The 21,431-nt window shown below is 39.1% G+C and overlaps 1 protein-coding gene across 2 annotated transcripts in view; it reads right to left on the minus strand.

Annotated features, from left to right (window-relative positions):
- STIM2 (stromal interaction molecule 2) overlaps positions 1-21,206 on the minus strand; it is a 164,543-nt gene extending 143,337 nt beyond the window's left edge. Inside the window, exon 1 of one of the 2 annotated variants that reach the window (XM_020897628.2) lies at positions 20,562-21,206. In XM_020897628.2, the coding sequence (XP_020753287.2) occupies positions 20,562-20,979 (418 nt within the window). In that variant the 5' untranslated portion in view covers positions 20,980-21,206. The remainder of the gene's footprint in view (positions 1-20,561) is intronic. The other variant, XM_020897629.2, reaches the window with a different exon arrangement.
- Between the last annotated feature and the right edge of the window lie 225 nt (positions 21,207-21,431).

Below are 21,431 nucleotides of genomic sequence, written 5' to 3' on the forward strand. Positions count from 1 at the left end.
CCAGAAGTCACAGTAATGACTCTGCACCCAGAATAAAGAAGGTAGTCAATAAATATTTTATAGATAGACAGGCAGATAAAAGAAATGGTAAAATAGGAATTTAAACCCAGGTCATCTGACTCAAACTCTACAAAACCATACTATACCACAGGTGAGCAATGAAGAATAAAACCTGTAACAACTGTTAGATTGTGAAATCAACTAAGAATGGATGGAATCCTCATTAGAGACTTTTTGGTACAAATTACACAACAGTCCAAGGTCCAGCGGGCTAAGTATAATACACAGTCAAGTGGATCAACTATAGAATAACTGGCAATTTCTGATTCACAAAATTAACTGAAACACTTCCTGGCTTTTCAGGAAGTGAAAAGTACCTTACTTCAGTAATGCTGATGACTCAACCTGAAGACACTGCAGAGGAAGCAGAAGACTAGGAATTTAGTTAGACCATGGGAGTTTGGGCAGCAAAAAATTATCAATAGGAAGTCAAGACAGAGAAAGGGAAGACAAGTGAGTACCAGGATAAGAGAACAGAATCCAAAACCTGGAAGGAAAGAATTAGCCATGATACACATACCAAAAGCCACTATTAAAGAGTCTGAGAGAAAAGCACAGACTGGGAGAAGTAGGTGGCTACCAGCGGGATAGCTGAGAAATCCTCCCATCCCCAGGGCCCAGGCAGACCCACTGCTCCTAAGAGAGAGCAGAAGTAAAATCCCACCACCTTCGGAGAAAGACAAGAAACCCACTTGGCCCAGGATCCGATGATGCAACTAAGCAGTAAGGTCCCGCTGGGCAAAAGACAGGAAGCTCGCTCTAGCCTAAGTACTCCCTCAGACACAGGGCAGAGTTTAGCTTCTACTAAGAGAAAGGGGCAGAGAAGGCAATGGCACCCCACTCCAATACTCTTGCCTGGAAAATCCCATGGACGGAGGAGCCTGGTAGGCTGCAGTCCATGGGGTCGCGAAGAGTCAGACACGACTGAGCAACTTCACTTTCACTTTTCACTTTCACGCATTGGAGAAGGAAATGGCAACCCACTCCAGTGTTCTCGCCTGGAGAATCCCAGGGATGGGGTCGCACAGAGTCAGACACAACTGAAGTGACTTAGCAGCAGCAGTAGCAGGAGAAAAGGGAGAAGACTTAGAAAGACCCACTGCCAAGGTCCAGGCTCACAAACCCTACCTAAAGCTGGAGGGACCTCAGGAGAATCAAGAACTCCTCCATTCCTATCACAAACCCAGCACACACACAGAGGGCCCCCTCTACAGCACAGTCGTGCTGCAGACAGCTGCCAGTGAAGCAGGAACATTATTCAGGCCACACAGAACACCAAGGAACAGCAATACTCCACTGGGGAAACTTCAGGTCTGTGATGCACTGAAGGGGACACTAGTAACAGGAGAGCCACACGCAGCTCAACTAGGGACACAAACTACCATAGAGTCTACTATAACTTAAAATGAGTTCTCAAGCACCTCACAAGCTGCAGAAGGAAATTCTGAACCCTTCCTTATAGTGAAAAGATGATCAATGGAAATCCAAGGTGTTGAAGACAGGCGTTCAGTCACGTTCGACTCGTTGCGACCCCATGGACTGTAGCCTACCAGGCTCCTCCGTCCATGGGATTTTCCAGGCAAGAATATTGGAGTGGGTTGCCATTTCCTTCTCCAGGGGATCTTCCCGACCCAGGGATTGAACCCGGGTCTCCAGGATTGTAGGCAGACACTTTACCATCTGAGCCACCAGGGAAGACACTTTTCTGAATTACTAAGTCAGAACATGCAATGACTCTTTACTATGGTATTTTCTTTCAACAAACATAAATATTAATAGATTTTGACGTGTCTGTTGATCCTCACTTCAAAGCCCACTTTTCCTATAAGATTTTAGTTCTTCAATGTCAAATTGTGCTAGGGTTAGGACTTTTCAGGACCATCTTCAGCATCATTAGGAAAGAATTATCTATAAACATACCATGTCTTGCTTTGGAATTTGTATTTAACCAAAAACAGCTGCTATTTATCTGGAAATCATGAAAAACTGACTAAAGACAAAAAAAGACTTATCTTTTATTTCCTAAGCAGAGTCTATTCCCATGTCGTTTCATTATAAATTAGAGGTCCTAGAATATATCAATTTTTTATTCCTTTACTAATCTAGAATATGAAGAAAAAAGTCCTAATTACTAACAGTTCAATATTAAGGCTTCTGATGAATATATCATAACCACCAGCCACCTACCTAAAAACAAATTTTTAGACTTCAAAATGTAAAACTAAATTTTAATACATTATAAAAGCTAGTTGATAATTTTATAAACAAATTTTTAAAACTTCAGAGATTTTCATGTGTTTTGACTAAATTCAAAGGGCCAACATATCTACATGTTTCTAGGACATTTTAAAATAGATCCCCAAAGGTTAAATGTTTTAAAAAGTAAAATTTTTAAAATACACGTTAAGAATTTTTGTTTTGGTTATTTTTAAGAATTTACAAATGGTAACAAACATACAAATACAAAAAAAAAGTTTAATGTAAGCTTTAAGAAAAGAAGATATATAAGTAAACTTCAAGAGGTGCAAATAAAAACACAAAAATTGACAAAGACAGGCTCAGAACAGGGGTTGCCCTAAGGCTTACACACACTTGGCACTACCCAGAAAGAGGCTCCCAAGGAGGCATCAAGAGTGAAGTTAAGGACACACCTTTACACAAGGCAGAAGCAGGAGCTGAGGGCGGGGGCAGGCACCAGGAGAGCAACTGGGGGCAAGAGGGCAGGGGCGGCAGCATCAAGCGAGGGGCGGACTGGGGCAGGAGGAAGCAGAGGGACAGAGGGCAGGGAGCAGAGGACAACGGGGAAAAACAGGTCCTAAAAGGAAATATTACGCGGCATATGGCAAAAAGAAACACCACAGACCAGGAATTAACAGCTTTTGAATCCCAGTTCTAGATCTATTATATTATATTAGAGTTGACTTTAGAAAACATATATTTATATATGCTTTGCATAAAACTCAAAGAGATTTATTATGACTTGTATAACTGATACTATAAATGAGCATAAATAAAATCAATGTGCCACCCAGCTTCAATTACAAAGGAGTCTGGAAACCAGTGAACACTGGGATCAGTGGCAATCATAAAATGAGGAAAGTGTCAATCTGGTCAAAGATCGGATACTGTACACAGCAAAACTACAACTTCGTGACAAGTGAAATCATGAGACCAGAGACTCCATTTGTTCACTTTCCATACTCCTCTGGCATGTAAAACATGTCTAATAGTTTGAAGCAGGCATTCAAACATCTGCTGAATACACTCCCCAACTAAGGAACACACTGTAAGTCCCCGCCGAATACTTACTGACTTTATTCCTCTTAATTTCATATTAATCAGCACTTCTTAAAAGTTTGTAAAGTCTGTAAGATTATAAACTGAATAAATTCCATTCTTTTTAATAACCACATCATTTTAATTTCCCTAAACTCTTTCAAAAAGATGTGAAATTATCAATTAAAGAGTTCAAGAGTTAAGACAACTAACATATTAATTATAACTGCTCAGTTTTTAAAAGTGAAAAGCAAAGTTAATCCTGTTAACATTTTTCCACTAGAAGTTACAGGCACAAATAAAGATGTACTATAATCCTGCCCAAAAATACTTGATACACAAAACTTTTCAATATCAAATTGATATTGAAATATCAATATCAAATAAACAAATCAGTATCAAATACATGTTAGATCAGGTGTCAATGATTAAATCACACAGTATTCCAGACTAACTATGCATATATTTTAAAGTGCTAGACCATAATGTAGCAAAGTGATATTTGTAAACCATAGATCACTATACAGATGTAAAGAATCAACTATAACAGATTACAGAGACAAAGCTTCAAGTCAAAAAGCATTTACAAGACTATGATACAACTTTTAAGAGAAAGACACCATAACAGATGCCTCTCAACTGAGTCAAAAAAGAAAAAAAAACCACTGTAACACAATGTAAGTAGACAGATACTGCCTGCAAGAATTGCTATAAGAAGGGTATAAAGAATCTGTTAAGAAGGTTTCAAGGTAGAAGAAGTCATGTCTGCAAATTGACGATGACGGAAAATACTTTATGACTAAAGAAGCACAGACGCGCAGGAGCCACGTCAATTTTTGCCTACCACTGAATCTCCAACTGTTAAAACAGTGCGCGGAATACAGAATATTGTAATATTTACTGACTGAATAAGCAAATATTTAGAGTGGACCTTGAGAGGCTGAGAGGACACTCTAGCCTGAGGGGAACATGTAAGGAAAAGAATAAAGGAGGAAATAAAGATGTGTTTCAAAGAACAAGAATTAGCCTAATTTTGGTGGAGTATATTTATAACGTGCAGAAGATCAGGAGGAGTTTGTGTCCATTACGAATTTCAAAACAAGTTTAAATTTATTTTGGTATAACCAAAAAATAGTAAGTTTTATGAATGAAACTAGAATACAAGAGAATACAAGATGAGTTATAAGATTACTGCCTCCTCTAACACAAATGATTTAGTTCAGAACCACTGTGGTAGCAATAAGAATGAAAGGAGTGGGGGAAAGGTGAAATGTAATTTTCAGAATTTGAGTTTGGCTGGTCAAAAAACAGTAGTATAATTAAAGGAAATACAAAGTCCAAAACAAGATGGTGGGGGTGGGAGGAAGAGTCACATAAAGAAAATGACTTGTTGAGAATTTATTCCTCGTTGAACATTTTAAATACACTATTTATTTAGTCTTCAAAACATCTCTGTGAGATAGTTATACTCCCATTTTACAAATGAAGCAAAGAGGTCAAGAGGCTTCCCCAAAACTCACAAAGCTCACAAAGCTAATTACTTATGTGTCACTCCCTCTCTTCTTCCTTCCTAAGACAACCTCCATTTCGTTCAAATATGGGCCAGCAATGTGCTCAGGAAGGCGGGCCACTCCCCTAGCCCTGGGACAATGAATCCTGATTGTTCTAAACAAGGGAAATCCTATTTCCATTGTCCAATAACCCAGGCCTGACCTAAGAGGCATGAGAAGAAATACATTGAGGGCTCTGGGAAACTTTTCTACCAGCATTAGCATTTCAGATCTCATTAGGAACCTTGAAGCTACCAATCTTAACAGTTATCCCTGCTTTCCAATCTATCAGCAAATCAAATCAATTCTAGTTCCAAAATATCTCGTTAACCCTTTTCTCCTATCATCCTAGTCCAGGCCTTTATTAACTCTCAACTGGACTCTAATAATTACTCTCCTAGTCAATCTCCCTGTGGACACTCTTGCTCCCCAAAGAGCAGCCAAAGAAATCTTTAAAATAGAAATCATGGAGCAACTGAACACATGCTGTGTTGCTGGGACTGTAAAATGGTACAACCACCATAGGAAAGAGTGCAAAAGAAAAGAAACCACCACGGAAAAGAAAAAAAAGTTTATAGTTTTCTCAAAACACTAATATATATATATTATTTATATACATATATATACTATTATATATATACACACACATCCAAAAAAATTGAAACCAGAATCTCAAAGAGCTATTTGCATACCCACAATCACAGCAGCACTATTCACAATAGCCAAGAGGTAAAACCAACAGATGAAAGAATATTAAAAAAAAAAAAAAAAAGCAGTAGAGGGCTTCTCTGGTTAAGAATTCACCTTGCAATGCAAGGGACACCAGTTCGATCCCTAACCCAGGAAGATCCTACATGCCACAGAGCAACTAAACCCCCAAGCCTCCAACTACTGACCCCACACACTGTAGCTACTGAAGCCCAGGCACACGCAGCCCGTGCTCCCCAACAAGAGGCACGCACACCACAGCGAAGAGGAGCCCCCGCCGGCCACATCGCGAGAAGGCCCATGTGCGGCAGCGAGGACCCACCCACAGCCAAAAAACGAAACAAACCTCTTTTTAAAAGTGCGGTATAAACATACACTGGAATATTATTCAGCCTTCAGATGGAAGGAAATTCTGTATTACCTACAAAAAGGGTGAACCGTGAGGACCCTATGCCAAGTGACATAAGCTAGTCACAGTAAGACAAATACTACATAATTCCACTTACAGGACCTATCTAATGTAGTCAAATTCACAGAAATAAGATAGAATGGTAGCAAATATACTTAACACTTCTGAACTGTACACTTAAAAATGGTTAAAATGACAAATTTTATGTTAAGCATTCTTTTCACAGTATAAAATACACACACACCAGGCCAAACAAAAATAAATCCTATCACTTCACTCTTCTCCTTAAAGTGCTTCAGTTGCTTCCTGTCACCCACTGATAAACTTCAAACAAGGTCTATGAGGCTCTGTGCCACCTGGTCCTTCTTGCTTACACAGTCTGTTCACACACTACTCCCCTCCTCCCTTTGAGATGCCCAGTCAAAATAATACTCTCTCACTTCTTCAGACAATTCAGATTCTTTCTTGCCTCAAGGTCTTTGTCCATTCTATTGCCCCTGTGTGGAATAGTCATCCCTAATCCTTCACAGTCTTGGCTCTCCACTATCCTTCAGGTGTCACCTTAAATGTGACCTTCTCAGAAGCCTTCCCTAACCAGCTTACCTAAATTGATAGGTATCCCCACACCATCCACATTATTTTCTGTCTTCTGTCTCTTTCACTCCTTGATGGCATTTCTAATTAACTATTTTTTTCCCTATCTTCCCAAACAAAATGCAGGCTCCATTGGGACGAGGACCTCATCAATCTTGTTCATCGTTATGTCCCTAATATTTATCATATGCCTGTTATATACTTAACATTTAAATACTTATTAATTTCACATTAAGAAAAAAATCATTCTATGAGCCTATTATTAAATATATAAACAGATCTTTAAAAGTTTGTAACTGATGCTACAATTATTATTTCCAGTTACTGAGGTAGATACATTAACTAAAATTTTCAACATGCTCTAAATTTCCTGTAATAAATCTTTACACTCGAAATTTACGATTTTTAAGACTGATATTTCAACTGTTACATGCTTTAGATCTTTTAATTATATAAAACAAAGGTACAGAACAACTCAAGCTAACAATACAACCAACTTCTTAAAAATACCATAGTGCTCCTCAATCTCTGTCTATACTGTTTTCTATTTCTACAAACTTTTAACTAATCTCAGGCCACGAAGGACAGGAAGCCTGGCATGATGCAGTTCACGGGGTTGCAGAGTGGGACATGACTTAGCGACGGGAGAACAGGCCATTAATGGTTGTTGAGATTACAGAAGTGACTCAAACTACATCTTCTTACTTTTCTAAATGTATGTAAAACATCTTAACAATATGTAATATATCACTTCACATTTCTACAACTTTCCTACAACTCTATCTATAGATTTAAAAAAAAAATCAACAATAACTGAACACTTACACTTGCCACACTCTAAGCACTCTTCTACATAGATTAACTCATTGGTACTTTAAAACCCATTTTAGAGATAAGGAAATTCAGGTACTAATAGGTTAAACCATCTACCCGAAGTTACAATACCACTGTCAGTCTGGTACTCAAGCCCAGGAAATCATGCTGCAGTCTAGAGACTATGCTCTTAATTACTCTTCACAAAAGCTGAAACTGACTTATGGCCCAAATAAAAATTCAAGATATAAAATGCTATGCTGCTTAAAAATTACATTTCATCCTTAAAAGAATAGCCAAGAAAACAAAGCACAAACAGAAAATACCCACTTGATGAAAATACCAATTTTTTTTTTAAAGTTCTTTGTCTTAAGCCCTAGAAATGTACATTTTAAATGAGCACTTTTAAGTGCTCAGAATATGTAAAAGAAAAACTTTAAGGAAGGAAAAATTGGTTATTTACCAAAGATAATGCCAAAGCCTTTGACTGTGTGGATCACAACAAACTGGAAAACTTTTCAAGAGATGGGAATACCAGACCACCTGACCTGCCTCTGGAGAAATCTGTATGCAGGTCAAGGAGCAACAGTTAGAACTGGACATGAAACAACAGAACGGCTCCAAATCAGAAGGAGTACGTCAAAGCTGCATATTGTCACTCTGCTTATTTAACTTATATGAAGAGTATATCATGCGAAATGCTGGGCTAGATGAAGCACAAGCTGGAATCAAGATTGCCAGGAGAAATATCAATAACCTCAGATAGGCAGGTGACATGACCCTTATGGCAGAAAGCGAAGAAGAACTAAAAAGCCTCTTGATGAAAGTGAAAGAAGAGAGTGAAAGAGCTGGCTTAAAACTCAACATTCAGAAAACTAAGATCATGGCATCCGGTCCCATCACTTCATGGCAAACAGATGGGGAAACAATGGAAACAGTGGGAGACTTTATTTTGGGGGGCTCCAAAATCATTGCAGATGGTGATTGCAGCCATGAAATTAAAAGATGCTTGCTCTTTGGAAGAAAAGCTATGACCAACCTAGACTAAATATTAAAAAGCAGAGATATTACTTTACCAACAACTGTCCATCTAGTCAAAGCTATGATTTTTCCAGTAGTCATGTATGGATGAGACTTGGACTGTAAATAAAGCTGAGCGCCAAAGAATGGATGCTTTTGAACTGTGGTTTTGGAGAAGACTCTTGAGAGTCCCTTGGACTGCAAGGAGATCCAACCAGTCTATCCTAAAGGAAATCGGTCCCGAACATTCATTGGAAGGACTGTTTCTGAAATTGAAACTCCAATACTTTGGCCACCTGATGCAAAGAACCAACTCACTGGAAAAGACCCTGATGCTGAGAAAGACTGAAGGCAAGAGGAGAAGGGAGAAGGGGGGCAACAGAGGATGAGATGGTTGGATGGCATCACCAATGCAATGGACATGAGTTTGAATAGGCTCCAGGAGTCGGTGATGGACAAGGAAGCCTGGAGTGCTGCAGCTCATGGGGTTGCAAAGAGCTGGACATGACTGAGCAACTGAACCAAAGATAAATGAAGAAGGAATTTATAAAATTCCTTGACCAATAAAGATCTAGAATTTAACATTAATCAGAAAGTTTAATTCTGCTACTTCTCCAGCCTCATTTTCTAATTCACTTCCAATCACACCCTGGGCTTTATCATAAAAATCCTTGGCACTGGAGGATTTTTAAGTTATAAACTATTTAAGAGCAATCCTAAATCTATCCATTATGTGGAATAATTATCACAGAGAAGACAATAATTTCACAAGGCTTCTGTAAAATTTAAGTGAGATAAAATACACAAATGCCAGGTATAAATTTAAATCTCACATTCAAATACAAATGTTGATACACTACAAGCTGGCTCACAACTGACTCTACCATCTTGGGTATCTGGTAATTCACAATCTCCATGTAGCATTCTCAAATGTCAATGTCCATGACCAGAGTCATTTCCCACTCCACTCAGCTTATGCCTCTCACACCACTACAAATTTCCATATCTGGTAAACTCTCATATATTCTCAGTAAGGATATACCTCTACTATGGGGAAGCAGGAACATCTTCATTAATAACCCACCTCACCAAATCAAAGTTAGGAACTCCACCTTTGTAATTCTATTAAATATAGTAAATAGCCTAAAGTTCAAATACCTCCATCACAATGGAGCATCACCTTTTTAGTGGGTATATCCCCTCCTGGAAAAACAGGAAGGATTGATAGTTTATTAATCTTTGGTGAGTAGCACATAAAACCCACTGAAGCTTTTTGTTTGCTTGCATTTTTCAGTTTCTTTGTTAATAAAGGATAAAAGTAACACAAAAAAGAGTAAACAAAAAAGAACGTTTATTTATAACTTTTCCCAAAGAAAGGGGAGACTTATTCTTAACACTGAAAATGTAGAACAAGCACCTGTAACAAATATTCCAATAGATATTTTTAATAAATGCAGGCATGCTACTAAATAAGCTACTACATATAGTCTTTTCCCTTTAAAAAACAAATACACAGACATCTGTTGCATTTCTACAGACTAACAAGACACTATCAGAAAGAGAAATTAAGGAGGCAATCCCATTCACAATAACATCAAAAAAATAAAATACCTAGGATGAAATCTACCTGTGGAGGTAAAAGACTTGTACTCATTAAACTCTAAGAGACTGATGAAAGAAAAGTGAAGACAATACAAACAAATGGTAAGATACACTGTGTTCATGGGTTAGATGAAATGAACTAATACTATTAAAATGACTGTACTACCCAAGGCAATCTACAAATTCACTGCAATCTCTATCAAGACACCAAGGGCATTTTTCATGGAATTAGAACAAGTAGTTTTAAAAGGTGTATGGAAACATACAAGTTCCCAAATAGCCAAAACAATCTTGAGAAAGAACAGAGTTGGAGGCATCTGACTTCAGATTATACTACAGAGATACAGTGACCAAAACAGTATGGTGCTGGCATTAAAAACAGACACATGGATCAACACAACAGAACTGGGAGTCCAGAAATAAATCCACACACTTACGGTCAATCTACAACAAAGGAGGCAAGAACATGCAATAGAGAAAAGACAGTCTCTACAATAAGTGGTGCTAGGGAAACCGGACAGCTACAAGTAAAAAGACTGAAATTGGAACATTCCCTAACACCATATACAAAATAAATTCAAAATAGATTAAAGATCAAAGTGTATGACCAGAAACCATAAAACTCCTAGAAGAATTTGACATAAATTACAGCAATAATTTCTGGCTCTGTCCTCTAAAGCAAAAGAAATAAAACCAAAAATAATCAAATGGTTCCAAATTAAACTTAAAAACTTTTGCCCAGAAAAGGAAACAATCAACAAAACAAAAAGACAACCTACTAAATGAGAGAAAATATTTGCAAATGCTATGACCAATAACAGGTGAACATCCAACATAAACAGCTCATAAAACTCAATATCAAGAAAGCAAACAACCCAATTAAAAAATGGGCAGAAGACCTGAATAGACATTCTTCCAGAAGACAGGCAGATGGCCAATGGGCATATGACAAGATCCTCAACATCATTAATCATCAGAGAAATGCAAATTAAAGCTATAATGAGTTATCACCTCATTATGGATGAGGTATCTATTAAGAATGGCTATCATCAAAAAGAATACAAATAACAAATGCTGACAAGGATGTTGAGAAAAGGGAACCCTCTTACACTGCTGGTGGGAATGCACACTAGTGTGGGTACTGTGGAAAACAGTATGGAGATTTTTCAGAAACTAAAACTAGAACTACCATATGATCTAGGAATTTCACACCTATATACATTAAAAAAAAAAAACCACTAATTCAAATAGATATATGCACCCCAATGTTCACAGCAGCATTATTTACAATTATCAAGATATGAAGCAACTTAAGTGTCCACCAACAGATGACTGAATAAAGAAGGTGCAGCATGTATACACACATACACACACACACATACATACATACTGGTATACTACTCAGCCATAAAAAAGAACAAAATTTTACCACTTATGCTAAGTAAAATAAGGCAGACAGAGAAAGACAAATACTGTATGGTAACACTTATTTGTGGAATTTTAAAAAAACAAAACAAACTAGTGAATGTTACAAAAAAAAGAAAGACTCACAGATATAGAGAACTAATGGTTACCAATGGGGAGACAGAAGTGGGAGGGGCAAGAAAAGGGTGAGGAATTAAGAGGTACACACTACTATGCATAAAATAAATAAGCTACAAGGATACAAAGGGAACATAGCCAATATGTTACAATAACTATAAATGGAGTATAAAGTTTAAAAATTGTGAATCACTGTGCTCTACACCTGAAACTTATACACTATTGTACATCTATACCTCAGTTTTTTAAAATGCTATAACATTTATAACATTTTTTAAAATTATGCAACACTCTGGCAATTTTCAAGTTTATATTGTTTTTGCAACAATAAAAATGGTCAAATTTTATATCCCCAGTTCTTTATATCATTCCTGGCACAAAACAGTCACTTAAAAATGTTCAAAACTTATGTGAACACACACATTCACTGAAGTCTGACTTTTTCATTTCTAGCCCCTATGCATTTAGAATCCATTTTGACAGAACTAGAACCAAACACTGGATGCACAGCACAAGGTATATTTTAAAAAGAATTCAAGAAACAGCAGAAGAGAGGAGTTCGCCGGCAGTCCAGTGGTTAAGGCCTCGTGCTTCCAAGGCAGGGGAGGCAGGCGCCGTCCCTCACCAGGGTCTAGAGTCCTACATGCACTCCAGCCCAGAAGCAGCAGAGGATGCCTAAACCACAGGTGGACAAGGTTTCAAGTCGGTTTTTTGTTTTCTTTTTTTCATTTGGTACCCAGAAACACAGAAGGAGGAAACATCAAGGATTAATATAGACTGAGGTTGTGTGACAAAGTAGAAACAGCTGAAGATGACAGAAAGCACGAAAACATAGGGAAAATAATGTATTTGTCACGAATGGAAAAGTTAAAAGATCTACTGCTGGAGAAGAGGAATAAAAAAGGAGGGAAACTAAGATTATCTATTACTCAACACCATATATTTTTGAAAGGAAAGAAAAACAACAGTGTAAAGAAAACATGAGTGCAATAACATGTACACTGTGAATAGCAGGGGGAAAAAAATCAAATCAGGATTTAAAAACCTTTTTCAATTATTGAGAATCACTTAAAAAACAATTATAAATCATCTTCATTAATGTGGGGGTTTGTGATGAGGTTTCTCAGTATTTTTTAATTACACAAATAAGATATTCAATTCAAATAGTTTTAAATGTTAATTTAAGTCTGTAAAATGTCTTCAGCATTTTCAGCTCCATATAACATCACATTTAGGAAAATCAAAGAGAGGTACGGAAAGTGAAAATGACTAGAGAAAAAAAATTGCAAATAACAGAAGCTAAGATCCAGAAGCACACAAAAACACAAATTCATTAGAAAGAAATACTGGGACAGATACAGACACTTGGTTTTGAAATGGATCAGTCCAAGTAAACTCTGTCCCACTCAAGCTCCCTGGTCCTGGGGTGGGGAAGTTGCCACTATCTTAAGAAAACACTGAAAAGGCACTGTTCTACAACTAATCTTAGCCTTAATCCTAAAAGTTGTTTCATTTCAGTCCAGATGGCTAATGAAGCCTAGCAGAAAAGGAAATTACTCTCAGGACCGCAACTATGATAACTGTGCAGTATCACCTCAAGGGCCAAATGAAATAAAGCCAAAAGTCAAATCAATCATTGGCTTGGGGTTCCCCACCCCCAATTTAGACCTTTCCGAGTAATGAAGTTCTCTGAGGAGGAAATGTTCAGCTAAACCAGAGAAACACAGGACTGGGCACAGAGGCTTAGGAGAAAGCCACCCTTAAATCTGCAACAGTGAAACAAAGTCAAGAATAGTTGCTGAAGGTAGGATTAGCAAGTGTCAAGAAGGATTGAGTATCTAATACCTACTAATATAGAGATCTGGAAGAATACAGAAAAGAACAAATCATTTAGATCTGGCATGTGATCAAATGTGTAATTCACACAATGAAACTCAAAAGTTAATTCTGAAACAATATGAGAGTACTCTGAGGCACTGTTATTCATTCAAAGGAGGTTGGGGGGGAGGTTCAATTCTGAAGCATTGTAATGTTAGTTCAATCTATAAAGTTATCCTTTGTTAAGGAATAAACATTCATTTCTAAATACAGAATACTAAAAAATTTCATATAAATACTTAGGAAATCAACACATAAGTCCAATCATATACAAAAATAATGCTATATTAAAAAGGCATATTTTGGAATAAAGAAGACCCTCTACAACCAAGGGTTTCTTCTTGCCTAACTTTCAAGGACTTGTACCAATTTAAATCATTCTACAAGCTCTAGGAGTTTAAAGATTAAAGGTAACTTTTATTTCTCAGACTTCCTATAAATAGATTCCTTTCTAATCTAACATTAAATTTTATAAAATTTCCTTTAAACATTCTCATAGCCACTGCATCATTTAAACTCTCAAGACCTCCACTTCTATATAGCTTACTAATTGGCCTCTTTATTTATCTCTCTTATCTCCCCACTTCCATCCACCCATACTTAGCTTTTCAAACACTGAGGTCATGTCACTCCCATGTTTAAAAACCACAGGGCTTCTCAACCCCTGACAGGATGATAGATTTAGCACTCAGTTCATGAACAAAACATTCTGAAAGCTTAAGATACATTTTTAAGCCTTTTGTTCAACCTCAAAATTTATAATAAACCTATTTTTTCCATAACCTACACATGTTTTATTATTAAATCTTTCAAATTACTATCAAATATTTAATGTTTGTTTTCAAAATTTTAGTAAAATGAATATACCAAGAAAATGTATCAAAACTTCCCTGTGGCTTTCCATACTCCCCAGCACATGGGTGCATACCCCAATTTTAGATGTCTTGACATTTCAATAGCCAGGGAATAAACTAGAGAATATTAAGTGGAAGTCCCTCAGTCGTGTCCGACTCTTTGTGACCCCACAGACTACAGTCCATGGAATTCTCCAGGCCAGAATACTGGAGTGGGTAGCTTTTCCGTTCTCCAGGGCATCTTCCCAGCCCAGGGATCAAACCCAGTCTCCTCTACTGCGGGTGGATGTTTTATCAGCTGAGCCACAAGGGAAGCCCAAGAATACTGGAATGGGTAGCCTTTTCCTTTTCCAGTGGATCTTCCCGACCCAGGAATCAAACTGGTGTCTCCTGCATTGCAGGGGGATTCTTTACCAACCAAGTTTTCAGGGAAGCCCTGACATTAAGGAATATTAAAGTTCTTGATAATTTGGCAAAACCTTCTTTCTCCCTGCATTTCTACTAGTCTACATACACCCTATCAGTATTAGTCACTCATTTGCATCTGACCCTGCGATCCCATGGACTATAGCCCACCAGGCTCCTCTGTTCATGGGATTTTTCAGGCAAGAATTCTGGAATAGGTTGCCATTTCCTCCTCCAGGGGATCTTCCCCACCCAGGACTGGGTCTCCGGCATTACAGGCAGATTCTTTACTGTCTGAGTCATGCTTAAACATTAAAAAAAACGATTTCACTTGTTACTTATTCTTGTATACACCTCCCTCTTGAAAGCCTTTCCACTCATCTCCACAAGAAGTCCTATCTATAATACATCAAGGTCAAGCTCAAATCCAACCCTCCTCCAAGGCACAGTCTCCAGTAGCCTTACTTTCTCCAACATTTTGAAGTCTGTTACAGTTAATCACAGTCTATTATTATGTCTACTTGAGTATATAATGATGCATACAACATACCAGTTAAGAAACAAAGCTTTGGAGTCAGAGAAACCCACATCAGTGTCTAACTCTGCTACTTACTGTGATCTTGGACAAGTTACTTAAGATCATCCTGCTTCAATTTTCCCATCTTTTATATGAAGAAACCAATTATCTAACAGAAATAATTTCACAATCAAAAACACTGATATACATAAAGCACTTAGCAAAACACTGACCACCAAGTAGTAGTACTATTCCCAATGGGCAAGCCCCAAACGTCTTACTCTCTTTTCTGTTTCTTCCCATTCCTGTAAGTGGTGGGCCTCGCTGGTGGCTCAGTGGTAAAGAATCCACCTGCCAATGCAGGAGACGCAGGTTCAATTCCTGGGTCAGGAAGATCCCCTGGAGAAGGAAATGGCAATCCACTCCAGTATTCTTGCCTGAGAAATGCCATTAATAGAGGAGCCTGGAGGGCTACAGTCCATGGAGCTGCAAAAGAGCCGGACAGGACTTAGCGACTACGTGGTATTTTGTGTACACTTGGTAATTGCTTGGTTGATGAAATCTGATCAATTCAGAAGTAATCTCCTAGGTAGGTCTTAATCAGGTAAGGTCCAAATTCTGGCAAAAATCAAAAATGGCTTGCTAATCAACTAATCGTACTATTAGTTGTTAATTTTAACATTAGCTTAATGAGTTTATACTTTAGCTACCATATACACAAATAAAGTGTTCCATGCTGCATTATTATCAATGAGCAGGGCAATATCTAAAATGCTTGATATAGTTACTCAAAAGTCTTAATTAATCTTAAAATATTAGCATGTATCCAGACACAAAGCAAGCCTTTAGCAAATTAAACAATTTCTGTGTGGATCCTCCTATTGTTAAAATTAAGCTAAATCCTGAACTAACTTTTCCAGCTGGCCCTCTGAGTTTTTCCTGTGCCAGGGGATTCCCAACAGAGACCAATCAGTTCTGCCACAGTATTCTCAAAGAGCACCAAGGAATGCAGTGTTTCCAGACCAATGAGATTACTACCAATTCTTAAATGGTCAGAATACACTAGATCAAAGGGATATGAGTATATTGTTTAATTCTGCAATCAGGAAAAAAACAACCTAGAGCTATGGCCAAAGACTAGTAAAGAATGGGATGGGTAAAAGTTAACTATGGGAAAGGAAAAAAAGGATACAGCAGAAGAGCTAGCCATCAAAAGGTGGTTTCATGAAATCCTAAGCTAAATCCAAAGAGTAACTTCACGAAAGGAAAAAAAAACATTTTCTATTACTATGTGAGCTACACTGTGAATTTAACTACTGTCACAATGAAACCACTGACATGTGTAAATTCACAAAATATTACTCAGAGTAACATATATATATATATACATACACACACACACACACACACACACACACACACACACACACACTACACTCAAGCTAACTGCTAATTTTCAAAAAAGTGACAGCATTTGCTGGGTAAATGTTAGGGAGGCAAGGTGAAAAAAGCAAAGTTTAACATTTTCCCAAAGACAATCATGCTCATGTGAGATATTTTCATCTAAGTGAAAGCCCTACAACACAGATATGTTTAACACTAGAAAGTAGTCATGGCTCTTCTAAGTGGTATTATACTTTCAAAAAAGAATACTTTTTCAATGAAATGTTAATACTTCCAAAAGACATGTTTAAAAATATGAATTTTATATTTTTAGTAGTATGCCAAACAAGTGAAAAGTATTACAGTTAAAATCTTTGTATAAACACTAAAAAGGGTTATATTAATTCATAAAAGAATGACAGAAGCATATATTTTTAAAGATAATATTTGTTTTAAAAGACTCTGAAAATGTTCTAATATTTCAATTGTTCTGCATGTTTTGCCAGAATAACTGTGTTCTATATACATGCAATATGTTTATGTATGTACATTATGCACACACAAACATACATATATGTGTGTGTACATATGTATACGCCCTCTGTCAGTGTCCTTTCATAAACTGTTTTTCAGGGACCATATCTGGATGAGATCAATCACTCAGACTTGATTGGGATCAAGTCATTGACTGTGAATCTTTTAGGCAAAAGAGAAAAAACATGATGTTTTAAATTATTCAAGCACTGCTTTAGATTATAATCAACAAGTGCATCCCTAAATTGCTTTAAATTTCAAAATCACTTTCAAAGAACCCTAAGTATATATCCAGTTATTAAGTTAAAATGATTATTAATGTCTTAGATACATATACACATTAACTTAAACCCTTACTACAAAGCATTGCAAACATTTAATGGTTTCATCTTATCAAAAATGTGCACACCCTAAATCCTAAAAAGGTAATATAAAAAAAAGGAAGGAAAATATAAATCAATATTCTTACGACAATGGGTCTGTTTATCCTGATGATTTGACATAGTCTCTCCCTTTCAAGGGCTTCCCCAGTGGCTCAGCAGTAAAGAATCCGCCTGCAAAAGCAGGAGATGGGGGGTTCGATCCCTGGGTCCGGGAAGATCCTCTGGAGGAGGAAATGGCAACCCATTCCAGTACTTCTGCTGGGAAAATGCCACGGACAGCAGAGCCTGGTGGGCAACAGTCTACGGGGCTGCAAAGAGTCAGACACGACTGAAGCAACTGAGCGCACACGCACACACACTCTCTTTAAAAGAACACCTACCTGCCTGCTCAAAACTGAGCATGCACTAGATGACCGAGAGGCAATTTGTTCTGAAAATTCACTAAACCTCTGAAGTAAAACTCTTGAGAGGAAAACTTCAATGGAAGAGAATGCTCTCTAGATTTTATTAGTAAGAGAAAAACTCATGGTGTTGCTAAAGCTAAGTATTTAAAATACTAATCTGAAAAGAAGAGAGTGACTCTGTCATTTTCAGATCCACGAAGAATTCATGGTTAAATGACATCATTAATACAGAGTCAGAGAGAACAACTGTCTCCAAATTCTTACAAGAATTTTCCACTTTCAAAAGTCACATAAAACTTAGTTTTCTTACTGAAACTCTCTACTCCATTTCTATCCATTAACACTGACTAGATTATGATAATACAGTATTTTTTTGGTTCAGTCTATGGTTCTACTTCCTGAAGTGTACAATAGCAATAATTATGTTCTGAGTTTAGCACAACATTTACAAACGGAAACCATAAAAGACAGCACTATTCATACAATCAGAAGAATAGGAAGGAGCCCCATACAGACCATATAAATCAATAAAATTTTCAATATTCTCTAACCTTCTTGTGGACTTTCAATTTACCTTTTCCCAGCTACCAGTTCCGTTGACTGTATTTACATACTTATTAAATGACAATTTAACTTGTGCATTGTGTAGTTTGATAATCTTAAAGTTTAAACAGAAATGTCCAACTTTTCAAAATCAATATTCTAACAAAGGGAAAGAATATTAAAAACAAATTCTAGGGTTAGTATTATTTTAGTAAACTTACTTTAAAGCACTACCACTCAAACTCATTTTGTGTGATATATCATACTTTTCATCCAATACAAATCACCTTGCCTTTTTCACAATGCCATAAATAACTCAGAGAAACTTAAGTCTTCAAAAGGAAGGATTATTAACTACTTATTAAAATAAACTTCCATTTAAATAATTTTCCTGATGTAATCTACATGACACACATTAGCGGTTAATTCTAAATTTTCTGAATCATGTGCCCTTCTACCAACTACATATTGATAAAACAGTAGTCAATTATTTTTCAACCAAACTTGTCTACTCAAGAAACCAAGAGTCACACTCCTATAGCCTCTAGAAACCCAAGGAGTTTCACCCCCTTCCTTCCTGCATGAGGCATTAAAACTCCACATTCTAGTTTTATCTTGCTACCTTCTTAATGATTACTATAAAACTATTCAAGCATAAAATATCCAATCTATTCTCTCACTCAAACTCTATTACACTTCTAATACTGACCATTCTGTAGTCTTTTTATCAAAATCATGGAGATCTGATGTTTCAAGTTCCATTTAAAGGGCCTGATAAGTTTTAGGGTAAAGCAAGTTAAATATTCCAATCATTATGTTTCATAAAACTTCCAAAGAGCTTGGAAAGTTTACCAACACCCTCCTCTCTAGAATAGTAAACATCCTGTCATAAAATCCAGAGAATAGCTGCTTTGCTCTGAACTCTACCTCCTGAGCAACACTCACAGCAGCTGTTAGTAACTTTCAAACGCCTGTTCGACTAGCTCTTTGGTTAAATTAATGATGGGTCATACTGTTACACTTGACTGTTTCCTTTTTAGTCCTGCAATTATATAGAAAACCTACAAATTACTTACAAATTACTTACAAATAAAGTTAATACAAAAAAAAAGCTGATTTTAACTCCACTACTTTTCCAAAAGAAATCATTTCAAGATCCTTGACATCATTACTTAAACCACAACCTATCAGTAGCACATGACAACAGAAAGCTTTAGATTTAATTTTCTACCTCACCTTACCATACATGTTCGCAAATTTCAAGAACGTTCCATATTTTTAAAAGGTGCTATTGCAGTCTGTAAGAACTATGCTACTCAAAAAAAAAAAAAAAAATGTGCTGCTCAAATACAAGCACCGAATATCCTGCACTGGTAAATTTTCGGTATCTTGCTGGTTAGCTGCTGAGCTTTCTGCATCCTGTGAACCGTGACAATCCCACCAGCAAATACTATCTATCTATCCTTTAAAAGGGTCTTCCTCCCACTCCTCAAAAGGAAAAAAAAAAAAAAGAAAACATATTAGACTAGAGATTTGCCATACTAACAAGGAACCACTAATACTACTAGGTATTATGGCTCTCAAAGAAGCCGCTCTAGCAGTCTCCCCTGGGACATTTTGCTCAGCCGGGCTTTGAACCGGTGAGACTCGCTGACAGCTGCCTTTGCAAAAGCAGCACCAGAGGCGGACTCCATACCGCATTGCTGCTGCTGACTACTTCTAGCAGCTTCAAAAAAAAAAAAAAAAAAATCAGCCCAGTACCCTGCAGACCCTGCTGGCTCTTTCTGCAGCACGGAAGAGAAACCACTGCATTGCTCAGCGTGGAACACCGGGTAGCAGACTTAAGGGCGGGGAAGCGAATGCCGTCGAGAGGCTCTGGCGAGGGCGGGGTGTCAGGGGGGAGAGGGAAGGCATCCGGAGTGCAGGAGTCCGCGACCAAACAGCGACCAGGGCGCTGGCGTCCGGGCATCACGCACTGACCCGGGCCGTCGAACTGCAGGCGTCGGGGAGCGGCGCGGACCCCTCCCGAAGATGGGGGTCCCGCAGCACCCGGCAGAGCCCCGCCCGCCGCCCTCCAGGCCCTCACCTGTCATGAGCACCGAGCTGCCGCCCGCCGCCGCCGCCGCCGCGGCAGGGGCAGGGGAGGCGGCCGCCGCAGCAGAGCCCGCCGCCCGCCGTCCGCGGAGGTCTCTGGGCACCAGCTCGCATCCGTCCGCCGCGCCGGCCACCAGCAGCCCGAGCACCAGCAGCGGAGCCCAGAGCCGCCGCCGCAGCCGGCCCGAGGCCGGGCCGGACGTCGTGGCGGGATGAGGACGAGGAGGAGGAGCGGGGGGAAAGCACGGCAGCGCCCGGGCCGCCGGCCACTCGCCCGCTTCGAGAGGCGCCGCCGCCGCCTGTGACTCCTCGGGCCGCCCCCGCCACCCCAGACGCGAGCTCCTGCCCGGCGCCAGTCTGGTCCCGTCGGCACCGGCGGCCTCTGGAGCTTGGGTCCCGGCTGCGTTCATTGGTTCCGGTTATTTAAAAAAAAAAAAAAAGGTGAGGAGCAAAAAGGTACGGCGTCTTCAGGCCGCGCGCGACACCCGCGCTGCTGCGGCAGCGAGACCGGGATCCGCTGCTCTGGCGCCTCAACACCAGTCCCAGCGCCCGCGCCGCCGCCGCCGCCGCGGCGCATCCCCCCGCCCCCTCCGGCCCGCGCCCGTCGTAGTACCACGCTCGGCCCGGACACCTCCTCCCCTCACACATTCGCTCGGATACCAATCCCCCGCCTCCTTCAGCTGCTCCTCTGCGCAGGCGCGGAGCGACCGCACTGGGCCTGCGCGGCCCCCGAGCCCCGCCCCGGGGGCGTTCCAGGGAGGAACAGGGCCGCGGAGTGGTTTCCAAGGCTTTCGCAGAGCCGCGAAGATTGGGGGTGGGGAGAAAGACCAGCTTGTCCTCCTCCCCCATTCACGCCCCCACC

This window comes from Odocoileus virginianus, chromosome 21, assembly GCF_023699985.2.
Source record: "Odocoileus virginianus isolate 20LAN1187 ecotype Illinois chromosome 21, Ovbor_1.2, whole genome shotgun sequence".
Taxonomy (NCBI): Eukaryota; Metazoa; Chordata; class Mammalia; order Artiodactyla; family Cervidae; genus Odocoileus; species Odocoileus virginianus.